We start from the raw sequence: 13444 nt of genomic DNA, 5'->3' as shown, positions 1-13444 counted from the left end.
TCCTATGGCTATTAAGTGCTTGAGTTTCTGTTAAATGTCTAAACATTGTATACTCTGCTGTACTACCGTAAACTATCTATATTCTCTAACTATATATATACAACTTTGTAAAAATATGTAAACAGCCTGTCTTGGGAAATGCCCTTAATTGACTGAAACTAGTTTCCGCAAACTGCTTAGGGCTCGCTCAGACAGGCTGCTACAGCAGCTTGCTAGCGTTCGCGCCCCCGCCGCTCGCTCCTGCAGCACAGCGATCTGTGCTCAAACTGCAGATCGCGGCATTTGGGGGCATGGCGGGGGGGGCGTGTAACGAACGCGTCACGGAGCTGGTTCGCCTTTATTGGCTGAACCAGCTCGCGTCACGCAACTGTAGCCCCAAATTTCAATTTGGGCTGTGCCGGCAAAATGTCGCAGCAACAACGTTGCACTTTGCCGCCGGTGGAGTTTTCAGTTTGAAATCTCCCACCGCACAACACAACTTATACTCACTCTGAAATGCAGAGAGAATGTGGTTCTGTGGGAGGAGGTGGCAAGGGTGCTGCTGCATATACAGCCAGTTACAGCAAGTAAAAAAACTAAACTAACACAAACATTAAAAAAACTAAAAAGATATAGGTCCGTTCTCCAGACTCCGGCTATATATTGCTCACAAGAACAATCATCATTTCTCCACGCTGAGCTGCTGCTACAAAGGGGTTAAATCCAATTCTATTGGAACTGTTAATTTATTCAGCACTGTGCACAGCAGAATAAACAGACACACAGGATGCCTCCTGCAATGGTTATTATGTAAACTTCAGTGTCTTCTGCACAATGAGGTATCCCCCCACCCCCCCCCCCCTCCAACACAAAATCTCATGCAGGTGGCACAGTACAGGATATCTCACTTTGGCCCAGATTCACAAAGCACCGCAAAGTGATTTATCGTGACGTTAACCCAGGGATGGGCAACTCCAGTCCTCAAGGACCACCAACAGGTTGGGTTTTCAGGATATGCCTGCTTCAGCACAGGTGGCTCAACTGATTGAGCCACCTGTGCTGAAGCTGGGACTGATTGAGCCACCTGTGCTCAAGCGGGGACTAATTGAGCCACCTGTGCTTAAGCGGGGACTGATTGAGCCATCTGTGCTGAAGCAGGGATATCCGCAAACCCTGATCTGTAGGTGGCCCTTGAGGACTGGTGTTGGCCAGTCAACGTTTGACCAACTGATTGAGCCACCTGTGCTGAAGCAGGGATATCCCTAATACCTGGCCTGTTGGTGGCCCTTGAGTACTGGAGTTGCCCGCTCCGGCGTTAACCTAGGGGCTCTCCACAGTCGAACCATGTTGTGGGGACCTCCTGATTCCCGAGATACTAAACGAGGAAATTGCTGCCGTTAGTGTCCTAAATGGTGGTTTTAATCTCCCACATCATGTGGGCCAAAAGGAAGCAGCCACGTCATCCACTGCATCGTCCTATTGGCCCGTGGGACGTAGGGGATTTAAATACCAGGAAATAAACTGGTGGCATCTTTCTCAATAGGTATCTCGGCAAGCAGGGGGTCACCGGAACTGAAATTAATGAGTTCAGCTCTGGAGACCCCCTGCTTCCACCCTATGTAAAAATAAATGGGGGAATAGGAAGGGGGTATGACTCCGTGGACCCCCTGCTTGCCGAGATGTCTATCTATATAGGGGGTGCCGGAATCTCTCTTCAGTTTAAATGTCCTGGTCACACTGGCCAATCAGAAGCTTCTAGGGATGACGTCACAACTTCCTATTGGCCTGCAGGACCCGGGATATTTAAGCCGCCATATTGTGAACCAATAAATGGCTCATACCAGCACCTGCTACAGAGGCAAGTATCCCGGGAAGCAAGGGGTTTCCAGAGCTGAAAACAACGCGGTCCAACTCCGGAGACCTTGCTGCAAACCTATTAAAAAAATAATAATTCATAGCTGTCAGTACTGCTCATTTAAGCCTTACTGCAGGGGTGTTCAACTCCAGTCCTCAAGGGACACTAACAGGTTGGGCTTTGAGGATATCCCTGCTAGATGGAGCACAGGAGGCTCACCCAATGGCCTGTTGGTGGCCCTTGAGGACTGGCATTGGCCACCCGTGCCTTAAATGGTGACCACACACCATTGATAGCTTTGTTGCAGACTGCATTGCTTATAAATGGACAGCCATTCTTTTTATGTAGTTGTGTATGACCTTTTGCGACCTCTAATGTCCTACTGAAGGGATTTGTGATGAGAAATTCTCACGTTGTATATTAAAACATATCACAAGCTCCGGAGCATCAGCTAGTCTCCAACGCCAGAAAAAGTATAACCCCGAAGTACTTTTTCTCGGTGAAATATCACGACTACGATTTCTACCATAAGAGCAGGACAGCATCCAGTCTCGCTTCAATCTGCACCACACAATACGTATTCAGTCACCGTGTCATTTTAAGTTTTATACAAAAAACAAAACAAAAACAAAAGCAAGAGTTAGTGAAATGGCAGAAAGAGGATTTGAAACAAATACTTACAAAGTATATCAAACAGTGCCACCTAATGTATTTTTGCAGAAAGCCTGCATGCCACCAGAATGATCGTAATAATATCAGTCAATGCAACCTTATATAACAGTATACAGTGCACATTCCGGTATGTATTTTGTGTGTACTACTCAGAGAGAGGTAACGTTGTTGAAGCAGAAGTAGAGTATAGATAACTTTGTTCTTGGCTATCCCTGTGATTTTAATATGGCCAGAATTAATTCAACGGTCCATATGAGGGATAAGTGCTAGAGAAGCAGGAGGGGAGAGAGGTGATTTGATCTGCCTTGGATAGCCAAGTTAGAGGGCCGTATAGGCTGGGTGAAGCTCTGCCCACACAATATATATATTCCGGCCAACGACTATGAACCAAGGAAAGGACTGAGATGTAGGATAACCAAGAAGGATGACATCATGGAAGGAGTTAAGAGCTATAGAACAGGAGGAACAAGTGAGTGGAGGGTGTCCTGCAGAGAGAGAGGAACTGTCCCGAGGAGCCTGGCGAGAGATACAGCTCGGTGGCAGAGCCTTCCCAGACTGGCAGAGTAGCACCGACCATAAGTGGCGGGTGCGAGCGAGCGGAGAGTACATCATCAAGTAAAGGGGACCCATGTAAAATGGGGATCCAGAAGCTGTGAGTGGAAACACATCCAAGGAATCGGCACTACAGCACCTCAGTATCATTTTCATCATGCACATCTACCACCATTTTTTGCGAACTATCAGGCCTGCACCTATTAACACACCTACATTTCACATGAGCTCCAACGCTGTGCCGGCACCAACAGTGACCAATTAGCATCTGAGCCATCGAGATGGAGCAAGAGACATTGAGGGAAAATTGCACCGAGGGGTACACTTTTCTCTATACACTTGTCATAAGTATTGCATGTGATCACTGTGTTTTTCACATATAAAGTATTGTTATCCAAAAGATATGTCTCCCTCTCTCTGCATTGTCTGACTCCAGCCTGGTCCCTTGCCAGTTGAGAAGACTATAGTACACACAGGGGAGGTGGACTCAGGCCCCCCGCCCTAGTATTTACACATGAATACATCTAGGGAAATTATGGCCCGGGGTGATGGCAGTGCCATCGGTGCCAATGCACCAAGTCCCATGCTTAGAGAGGCCCTGCGCTCTTCCACACAACAATGAGGTAGATTGCCGGGGGAGAGCGCGGGGCCTCTGATAGTCTCTTACCTATCCGGCGGCATCTCCTCTTTCAGCATCCCGCTATCAAATGACACTGTGTTGCTCTGACAACTTAACGTCACATGGCGCCGTGATGTCACGTGATGCTGCAACGTCGTCTTAGGAGGAGATGCCAACCAGGTAAGAGGCCCCGAGAAAGCCCCTGAACCAAGCCCCGCAAAAGAACAAGCCGGCCCTGTCATGTGTATATATTTAGTTCAGCTTTGTATAATCATTGCTAGCCCCTAGAACACTCAATATATATTTTTAATTTGCAATATATAGATAAGTGATCATTTCCGATAAGAATAGCAATGAACCAAATTATTACTTTAACTCTTTTTCTGGAAATATTCATTATTTGAAACATCAATTGAACAAGTACTTAAAAATGATATAAAAAGAAACTAGTGTCCAGTTTTTATGCATGTTTTGCTAACGGCGTACGAGTAACCATAGATAATAAGGTTGTAAGAATGATGTCTGCTGTAACCTTTACAAATAAGTCTTTATTTGGTCTCCTTATTTGGGTAAACAGAAAGCTCATGTAAAAATACAAACGAACGTCTGAAATATCACAGTAACTTGCAACATTCTAGTTCTGGCTTTGAGGACTCAGTTGTGAAATAACAATAATGCTGTACATGCATTTACCAATATAACATGATACTAAAGCATATTATTCATTATGTTAACATAAATCCTCAAATAACAATGAGTGATTATAAGCAATACGCTCAATGCTTATGTCCATGCCATATTTACTATTGATAAATTGAATCCCCATACACATTTCTACTGGTGTTTCCATTTTGAATTTCTAAAACTTGGAGTTTTGCTCAGATGTTCCTAGAAACGGAATAGTGTTACTCCCTTGTAACTCGCGGATTCATATCCGGGCTGGTTATAATAACACAGTTCCTCCTAGATTATTCCATATGAACTCAAAACGTGGATGCTATAAATAAAAAGTAACCACAAGGACATAGTTCAATCAGTCCCTGCTTCAGCACAGGTGGCTCAATCACCTGTGCTGGAGCAGGGATATCCTGAAAAGCTGACCTGTTGGAGGGGGCTTGGGGACTGGATTTGAGCCCCACTGTGTTAAAACATTGCATTGTTTGTTATATACCCATCAATAGGTTAATGTGGTTACATCTTTGTTACTGATAATTGCTTGTTATATAGACACAATATATACACTAACCTACATGCATAAAAAATAATAATAAAAAAAAAACCCACTAATTTGTCAGAGTTAATTAAATGATTACTTTAATCAGTATAATTATGCAGCTTAATCTATCAGACTTTAGGTTAATGCAAAATTAAGTTCTGTTGTGGAACTCTGTTCAAAACATGCCTGAAACTGGTGTGTTGACTGTAATAATCATTCATTATAAAGAACACAATGGACAGGTAATTATCCTTGACTTTGGATGTGTCACTTTGACCTTGCTAAATAAATAAATGCAAATGTTGAGTGTTTTTCTAAACAATCCAAAAAAACAAAGGTGTGCATTAAACATGCACGTTACATAGCGCTATTCCCTGCCATTTTCCATGATCGCAAATTGCCATCTTCACATATATCAGGGGATAGGTTTCTAAGCAAGACAAGTGCTGGGAAACCCTATATAATTTCCATAGAAATAAGAGATTGCGGAGTCATAGATAAATTACTGCACTGTCACACACAAGGTCATAGGTTAATTTGCCGATTTAACCACTGATACTATGATCAAAGGCAAGTGAAAAAGCTCTAAAGATTGAGTTTATTCTCTATCACTGTTCAGATCAATGATTCATAGGAGTGAGATTTAAGGATTAAAAACCCGTTTTCAATAATTTTCACTTACATCAGTGATATCCCATTGAAGTACAGAAGTCTGTTGAGGCCTGGTGTCTTCCAGCGAGTGTAGATTTGTAATGCCCCAAAACCTATCTTTTAAAAACATTTTTTACATATAGATCGACTTCTTTCAGAATAAGCAAAAACCTTTTTGTTCTTATAATAATATACACATTATTTCAGTCTTTTTAATACGAAGTTAGGGCTTTGCTTTCTTGTTGAACAGGACTAATGTGATTTCATATCTAACACAATACCCTACCTCTCTACCCGTTTTCCTTGGGCATAAATCCTCTTTTTTGTTTTTTCATCATAGTCATACTTTTTTGGACACATCCTTTGCTCTAATAATATATATTTCAATGAAGTCAGCATTTTAACAGGGCAATCCATCCTTAGGCCTCGTCCAGGGTAGAAGTGAGCACGCTGGCGCTCGAGCTGATCGAGCGATTCCTTGCCAGCAACTTGCGTGCGTACGGGGGGGCGTGCCCATGACGTCACATGAGCGGTTCACACTCATTGGCTGAATCGCGCACGTGACCAGGGCAAGCGCGACAAATACATAAATATTTGTTTGCCAAACATCGCGCCTCTGCACGCTCACGTGCACATGAGGGCAGCATGGACCCAACAATTTACTTTAATTGTTTTGATCGTGCGCTCGCTTGCGAACAAGCTCTCAGCCTGGATGCGGCCTTAGGCTTTGTACAGGGTGCAACCGAGCGTGCTGGCCCTCGAGCACCATGACGTCATGCGCTCAGGTTGACCAGGCGATTCCTGGCCAGCTAGTTGCGTGTGGGCGGCGTGTCTGGGGGCGCGGCCATGACGTCACGGAGCTGGTTCGCTCTCATTGGGCAAACCGCTCACGTGACGCGCCAGCGAGCGGCAGAATCAAATTTGTCTCTGCAAGCAGCTGAGCGCCGAGCGCTCACGGGCACGTGCGCACGCTGTACAGACTCATTGCGATCATGAGTTTGATCGCGTGACGCATGAGCGCGCTCAGCTTCATCCTGGACGCGGCTTTAGTCTAAAGTGTACTGAAGGCAGTGACTTATTTATGGGGTTCAAACTGGGCAATAGTTTTTTGTTGTTGTTTTTTTTACTAAAATCAGACAGTATTTTAAAAGTTAGAAAAAGTTCGTTTGTAAACATGGCGAGCTGAGACATGGGGTTTGATATCCTCTTGCTGGGTCTGACTGTGTGGTCAGCAAGAATTTGGTCAGGGTGGGATAAATGTAAAAGACACTGACAAACTCATTCAGAACAAGTCTTTGTGATTCATTGCCAGACACCAATAGTTAAAGCTTTGATATAGACATGGTTATGTTTGTTTGACCTTTTTACGTGCGTTTGGCCCCAATAATCGATTTCTAGGGGTTGACGACCCCATTGAAACGCAAGTTGAGCCCCCCGTCAGCAGAGAGGTGGTCTTTTTAACGCTGCTGAAGCGATCACAAAACCATAAAATACCAGACCTCAGGCACAGTTACGCTTATTGCTGGCTAAGGCTGGGGCCATGGTGCCGCAGACCGTGTTGAGGCGTCCGCGCGCTGAGCGATCAGATTGCCTTCAGGCAGTGATCGCGTCCATGCGGGCAAGAAATCAGTTGAAACTGATTTCTTGGCGCAATAGGCCGGTCACGTGATCCAGCTCCGTGACGCCCCACACAGAGCATCTCCACTGGCCACAAAACACACCCGCTTCACGCGGGTGACGGCCGCGCACGCCTCCGCACGGCGAAGGCACCATGGCCCCAGCCTAACATTGGAAAACACTTTTCTGAGAGATTTAATAGGTAAATGTGGGAGATTTCTTCATATACCATTCAATTGGATTGGGTGGAGAGTTTATGGAAAACACATAAATATAATTAAACATCATTTTTTGAGTGAAATAAGAAGACGTTCCCCACTGATACAAAAGGTAGGACTTGAAGTTGGCCACCATGGCCATTGTCTATATTTTAATATCCCTAACGTGTAAACCCCACCCTCCCCACAGGCTGAGGGAAGGAATCACTACGCACAGGCGGGAGAAACATCCCAGTTGCCTGCCAAAAAAGAACGCGCGAGGCTCTGACATGTGTAAAAAATAAATAAAAGAGCGGGAAAAAAAACGCGCGAAAGAGGGAGAGCGCGAGCCCGGCTCAGCACTGAGTGAATGCGGCGGCGGCGGCGCGCAGGAGAGCGCAAGCGTGCGCACACTCAACTGCCAAACGGGCCGGGAGCGCTCCTGCGGCGGCGCGCGGGAGAGCGCAAACGCGCGCACACTCAACTGTCAAACGGGCCGGGAGCGCTCCTGCGGCGGGAGCGGCTGCCTCGCGCACGTGGAAGTGACAGCGAGCGGGCACGAGGCCCTCCCTCCCTCACACACACTCTCCCTCTCCCCTCCCTCCTCCCTTCCTGCTGTCAGTCCGGGGCGGTCGGTTACCGAGAAAGGAAAGGAGGAGGGGAGATGGGCGTGCTCAGCCCGGGGAGGCCTTCCCTGTTGCGGTGACGTCGCTACCATCTGACACCATAGCGGGTGTTGGGGTGGGAGGGGGGGTTGTATGTGTTCGGATACACCGCGCTATTGCTTTGTTTGCTTTTAATTTCCATCACAAATAGAGATCGCACACCGCCCGGTGGGGGAGTGATGATGGACGGAAAGTCCGAGCCGCCACCGCAGGAGGAGGTGGAGGTTGAGGAGCTGCCCTCCACCTCCCGGGAGCAGCCAGCAGCAGCCGCCGCCGCCGAGGAGGAGGTAAAGGCCAGAACCCGCTGTCTGCGCCGATATAACCGGGGGGAGGGGGGGGGGGTCACCTCCCCACCTCCCCTCCCCACCTCCCCTCCCCACCTCCCCACCCATACCCGGAGAGGGCATCGCCTCCCCCATACTGGGGGGGGGGGGGGGCTCACCTCCCCCCCCCTCTCCCCCCCCCCATACCCGGAGAGGGCCTCGTCTCCCCCATACGGGGGGAAGGGGGGTAGCTAACCTCCCCCTATATCCCCCAATGTTGGCATCAGAAGCTTCTAGAGAGCGAGAGGTTGGCGAGAAGCCTGCCCCCTCCCCCTGGGCATACAGCGCCACCTGAGCCCCTTCAGCACCTGAGGGCCTTGGAAAGCAGCCATGCGTTGTGCAGGCCCCTCTGGCAAGGAAAGGGTTGGTAAACTTGGTGGCGTGAGATGCATGTACCTGTGGTCACAAGTGGCTGTTAAAATGTCACTTTCACCTGTGCCAACTTTACTCTGTTTGCGCCAATGTGGGGGGTTGTTGACGCATTATACCACTTGGGGCCCATTGAGAACAGGAGTTGGCTACCACTGTGTTTATAATATCAGAATTGGGTTTATAATATCAGAATTGGGGGTCCGCTGCCGCCTCATTTCACCTTTTATCATATTAAATTTGTTAGGTCGGAGGTGGCGTTAATCTCTGCGTCAAGTGTGAAAAAAAGAAATATATATTTTCTTTCAAAAGTTTGCTACCGATGCAGAAAGTGTCAATGGAGCAGTCGGTGGCGCCTGGGTACATATCCCCTGTTGGAGGCTCTTTTATAAAGTGTCCTGGGTGGGAAATTTGGTGGGAGGTTTTTATTTGTAATGTAGTAATTTACAACATTAGTCATATTTAATGATCATATCAAAATAAATGTAGCGACAATAACATTATTAGGGCTGGAAGAGCAAAATATCCGCCATTGCATTTCTCAGGCAGCCCCTGCTAACCACCTTGCAGAAGCCACATATCTCCGGTTGGAAACCACTGATGTATTCATTTTGACATTAAACCTTTTTGGTTGCCCACAGACATAGCCAGTACATCACGGGCCTGGCACTCCATGGGTCCCATTAAAATAGTAGCCACGTCATAACCCAATTGCTCCTTTTTTGTAGGGGGGGCGCGTTCTGTGCTCTACATGCGATCATGATTGACAGAGCGGTCGCATGATCGTGTGTCCCAGGGGTCGTGGCACTCTGGTGCCGAAGCACAACCTTCACTCAAAGGGTTAAGTTACCTAAACCGAGGGGTCTCCCGGAGATGAACCATGGTCCCCTGACCTCCGATCTTTCTTGAGATATCCGCTGGACACAATGGCAGCGGATTAAGGACTCGCTCTGGCAGCCAACAGAACTTTGCAAGGTTATGGGGCCACAATGTGACTTTCTAGTGGTGATGCCACGGCACTATAGTGTTTTCACAGAATCTACACACGAAATAAGTTATGGTGGGTAAAAATGTGACACAAACCCTGTGACACTGCTCATTTGCATGTCATTTCCCAGAATCCCTAACTGCAGTGTATTCTGAGAGATAATGGGGAAAGCAGGGTTGCAGACCTGTCTGACACCTGAATGTGCACACAAGTAGGGATGTAACGGGTCCAAAAATTGACCGGGTACCCGCGAAAAAATAAAAATAATTACCCTGCCAGATAGTTTTGACTTACCTGCAGCGGAGGATGATTATTGGACAGCTGGGGAGGAGCCCGCCACAGGGGTCCGAACCGGTATGTCTTCCGACTTCCGGGCCAGCTCCTTGGCTGTCCAGTAGCTCCTGCTTCGGTCACATCTTCCTCTGCTCGCACCGGCTGTGAAGGATATCTTTTGCTGCTCCCACCGCCACCAGGATGTCGCCGTGATGGTCCTTACCCTCCGCCGCCGGCTGCAGGTAAGTCTCTTCTGCTGCCCTGCTCCTGCTGTTCTCCAAGAGGAGAACCGACGAAGCAGAACGGAACTTACCCAGCACTGGATCTCTGCACCCTGGGCTGGTTTTGAGTAATTTCCGGGTAATTTAAATATGGCTGGCTACTCATAAGTGATATTTATTTGCTACACAGAATCTACAAAATATTAAGACTATTTTAGAGTTAAACCGGTTCAGGTAAAAATACGTAAATAAATACGTAAGTAAAAATACGTTTTCCAGGGAATTGCTAACTTATGCTTTTGAGTGCCAGAAGGGTAGTGGTGACTGAGTGCCACGGCCTTTCCGGCACAGTGTGGTCACGTGGCCATTTTCTTGGAAACAGGAGAGGAGTCTTTCATTTCACTGCTGAGCAGATCATGCCCTGCTCTCCATGCAAATGCAGGATGCTTCATGTAGTGATTGGTGAAGGGGGGAGAGAGAGGAATCAGAGGGTTAAATGACTAGATATATTTTATGCTTCATCCATAAGATATAAAAATATTTTACGGGCAAGTTATTTTTAAATGTAAATTGGTAAATATTTATTTTGCTTCAACATGAGTTTTCCCCATTTTTTTGGCAGTTCACAACGATGGCAGATTCCGTTAAAAGAAACAAAAACAAAAAACATTTTTGGTACAAAATAAATGTTACTCAGGCATTTTCCACACTGCAATAAAATCTATGTAATTGTAAATAAATTCATTTTTATGTGTTGTATGATTCCTATAAGTGTAAATTGTTAAGTGATGGAGCTCTTCTTATTGTGTGTTGCAAAACAGATAGGCATGTGCTCAATAATTACATAACAAATCTGCTATAGATATGTATTCTATATGATCTTGGAGTAGAGTAGGCACTGGTATCCAAGGCTTTACCAGTGTGGAAAGTACAGTACTTTAATGTCTCCAACCTGCAAAGAATAAAGCTCCTTCTCTGTACTCACAATTCTTTTATAGTTTCATTTGTTCCAAACCCAATGTTAGAGCAGCAATGCTACATTCCCCCCATGTGACCTTGTTACCTAAGCTGGTTTGGTGTTCCTATTATAAATCTGATTTGTGAGCCTAATGAAATGGCTGTTTCATCAAATTCACCGAGATAACTCGGCAGCTACAATGTATCCTGATATTACTAAGGTAACAGACTTGTTACAGTGTACAGCTCAAATCGCTGGGAACATTGGCAACAAATTATCACAAATAGGAGAGATACAAATATATTGCACTGCTGGGGAGGTGTGCTAAAACCTACCATAGAAGTCAAAGGATGCTTTAAAACGAATTAAAAATTACATTAACGCAGCAGTTCTGTACTATGAAAAAATACTTGTAGCATTTAAAAAAAAATAAAAGTTTTAAAGACATTTTTTTTACTGTTTCTAATGTGGGAATCATTTCCAAAGTGACAGCCCCATTCCCCTTCTGATAAGCTCTGGCCCTTTAGCCCCACCCTCATTCTAGCAGTGCACCAATTGTATCTAGTAACTGCCCAGTCAATCATATTCCAGGACTACATTGCCCACAATGCTGTGCAAGAACTGAATTAAATAACCCGGTGCAAGCGATCTATAACAGAAGAACGGATCGATCTGCAGCTTAGCTAATCACTTGTCAGTGTGAAGATTGTATTGATGCACATATTGAATGTATAGAAATATATATTTGTAAAAAAAAAAAAAAAAAAGCGGTAGCTTGAGCTGCAGTTTTAACAGTTGAATAATAATTTAAAAAACAGTCACTATTAATTACTACTACAGAACTGATTTATTAAAAAAACAATATAAGATTTCACATGTTTTGCTGCGTTAACCCCTTCAGTTATTGCGTCCTGTGGCAGCGGTCCCCCTCCCATCATCACTATCGGTCATGCGATCGCGCTCCTGCGAGTTTGATGTTAAGGGAAGGGGGCCCCCTCCTATTTTGGATGAACGCTCACTAGTAAACAAGCAAACACCAATGACATACAATAGGACTCACTGATTCTCCAAAAGGGTCAGACCAGAAAACATTTAGGAGTAGAAAGGCCACAAGCTTATTGCAATGTCATTTTAGATACATTTTATAGATTTGAAAATATATGTCAACATTTTGACATCGTTTATAACCTGTACCATATATATTTACATAAACTCACTTTTAAGTTAAGGTAAAGTGTGAGGAAAAAAAACTGCACTTAGCTGTTTAAGCCAGGGGAGCGCAAACTTTTGTTCCTGCGCCCCCCTGGCTGCTCAGCCCCAGTGCTCGCGCCCCCCCTACCTGGTGTCCGGCATCAAATGATGCTGCAGGGTCATGTCACGTGACCCCATGGAGTCATCTGACGCCGAGTCAAATGACGCCGCTTTGCCATGGCGGTACGTCGGCCGAAACCGTCGGAGAGCAGGTAAGTGAGTTACAGAGGCTTCGCGCACTCCCCGGCATGTAAATGCTTTGGGGAAGAGCGCGGGACCTCTAACTGCTGCGCCCCAAAAAATGTCTCCCCCAGTTTGTGCACCTCTGGCTTAAGCAACTAGTATGAAATTAGCAGGCCAGAGTCCCAGGCCCTTCAAGGGCCGCAGGTTGAAGTGCCCTGACATCATAAATGCCCTCAGCATGCCACCCTTCATACCATACACAGTACGTCCTATGGCAGGTGTGGCCAACTTCTGTCCTAAAGGGCCACCAACAGGTCAGGTTTTAAGGATATCCCTGCTTCAACACCGCAACTGATTGAGTAACCTGTGCTGAAGCAGGGATATCCCTAACTTTTTGGTGGCCCTTGGGGATTGGAGTTGGCCACTCCTGGTCTTTAAGGCAGGGGTCCCTTGATTTTTCACAATTTGATAGTTTGAACGCGGGTTTCCCCCGGAGCTGAACCCCACTAGTTCCTGAGACACGATTCTTGTTGCCGGTGGTCTTGCTGTGTATTTGACGTTGCGGGTTTTTATTGTCCCACAGGCGCCCCAAGATTTGGAGGTCATTTTTGTTTCCCTAAAGGGAGAGAAAACATTGGCAACTGAACCGGTAAGTTTGTCGGGAACTGCGGGGGAGGGTACCTGGAGCTAAAAATAGAGTGGTCCAGCTCTGGACGACACCCTTGTTCGATTTTCTGTACAAAAAAACAATAGGTAAAAAAAAAACAAAACCAGGTGGGATTTCTGCTTTAATGGGCTCCCATGAAAAGGCTTAAAAGTACAAGACTAAAATATCTGCAAGAATAAAGGGTTTCC

The 13444-nt window shown here is 46.1% G+C and overlaps 1 protein-coding gene across 5 annotated transcripts in view; it reads left to right on the top strand.

Annotated features, from left to right (window-relative positions):
* The first annotated feature begins 7831 nt into the window (after positions 1 to 7831).
* Positions 7832 to 13444, top strand: part of SMARCA1 (SNF2 related chromatin remodeling ATPase 1) — a 68049-nt gene continuing 62436 nt past the window's right edge. For 2 of the 5 annotated variants that reach the window (XM_075573426.1, XM_075573425.1), the window contains exons 1-2: positions 7835 to 8310; positions 13173 to 13238. In XM_075573426.1, the coding sequence (XP_075429541.1) occupies positions 8203 to 8310; positions 13173 to 13238 (174 nt within the window). In that variant the 5' untranslated portion in view covers positions 7835 to 8202. Of the gene's footprint in view, positions 8311 to 13172; positions 13239 to 13444 lie in introns of all 5 variants that reach the window. The other 3 variants (XM_075573428.1, XM_075573427.1, XR_012788431.1) reach the window with 2 other exon arrangements.

This window comes from Ascaphus truei, chromosome 16, assembly GCF_040206685.1.
Source record: "Ascaphus truei isolate aAscTru1 chromosome 16, aAscTru1.hap1, whole genome shotgun sequence".
NCBI classification, from domain to species: Eukaryota; Metazoa; Chordata; class Amphibia; order Anura; family Ascaphidae; genus Ascaphus; species Ascaphus truei.
This window is presented reverse-complemented; position numbering and strand designations above follow the sequence as displayed.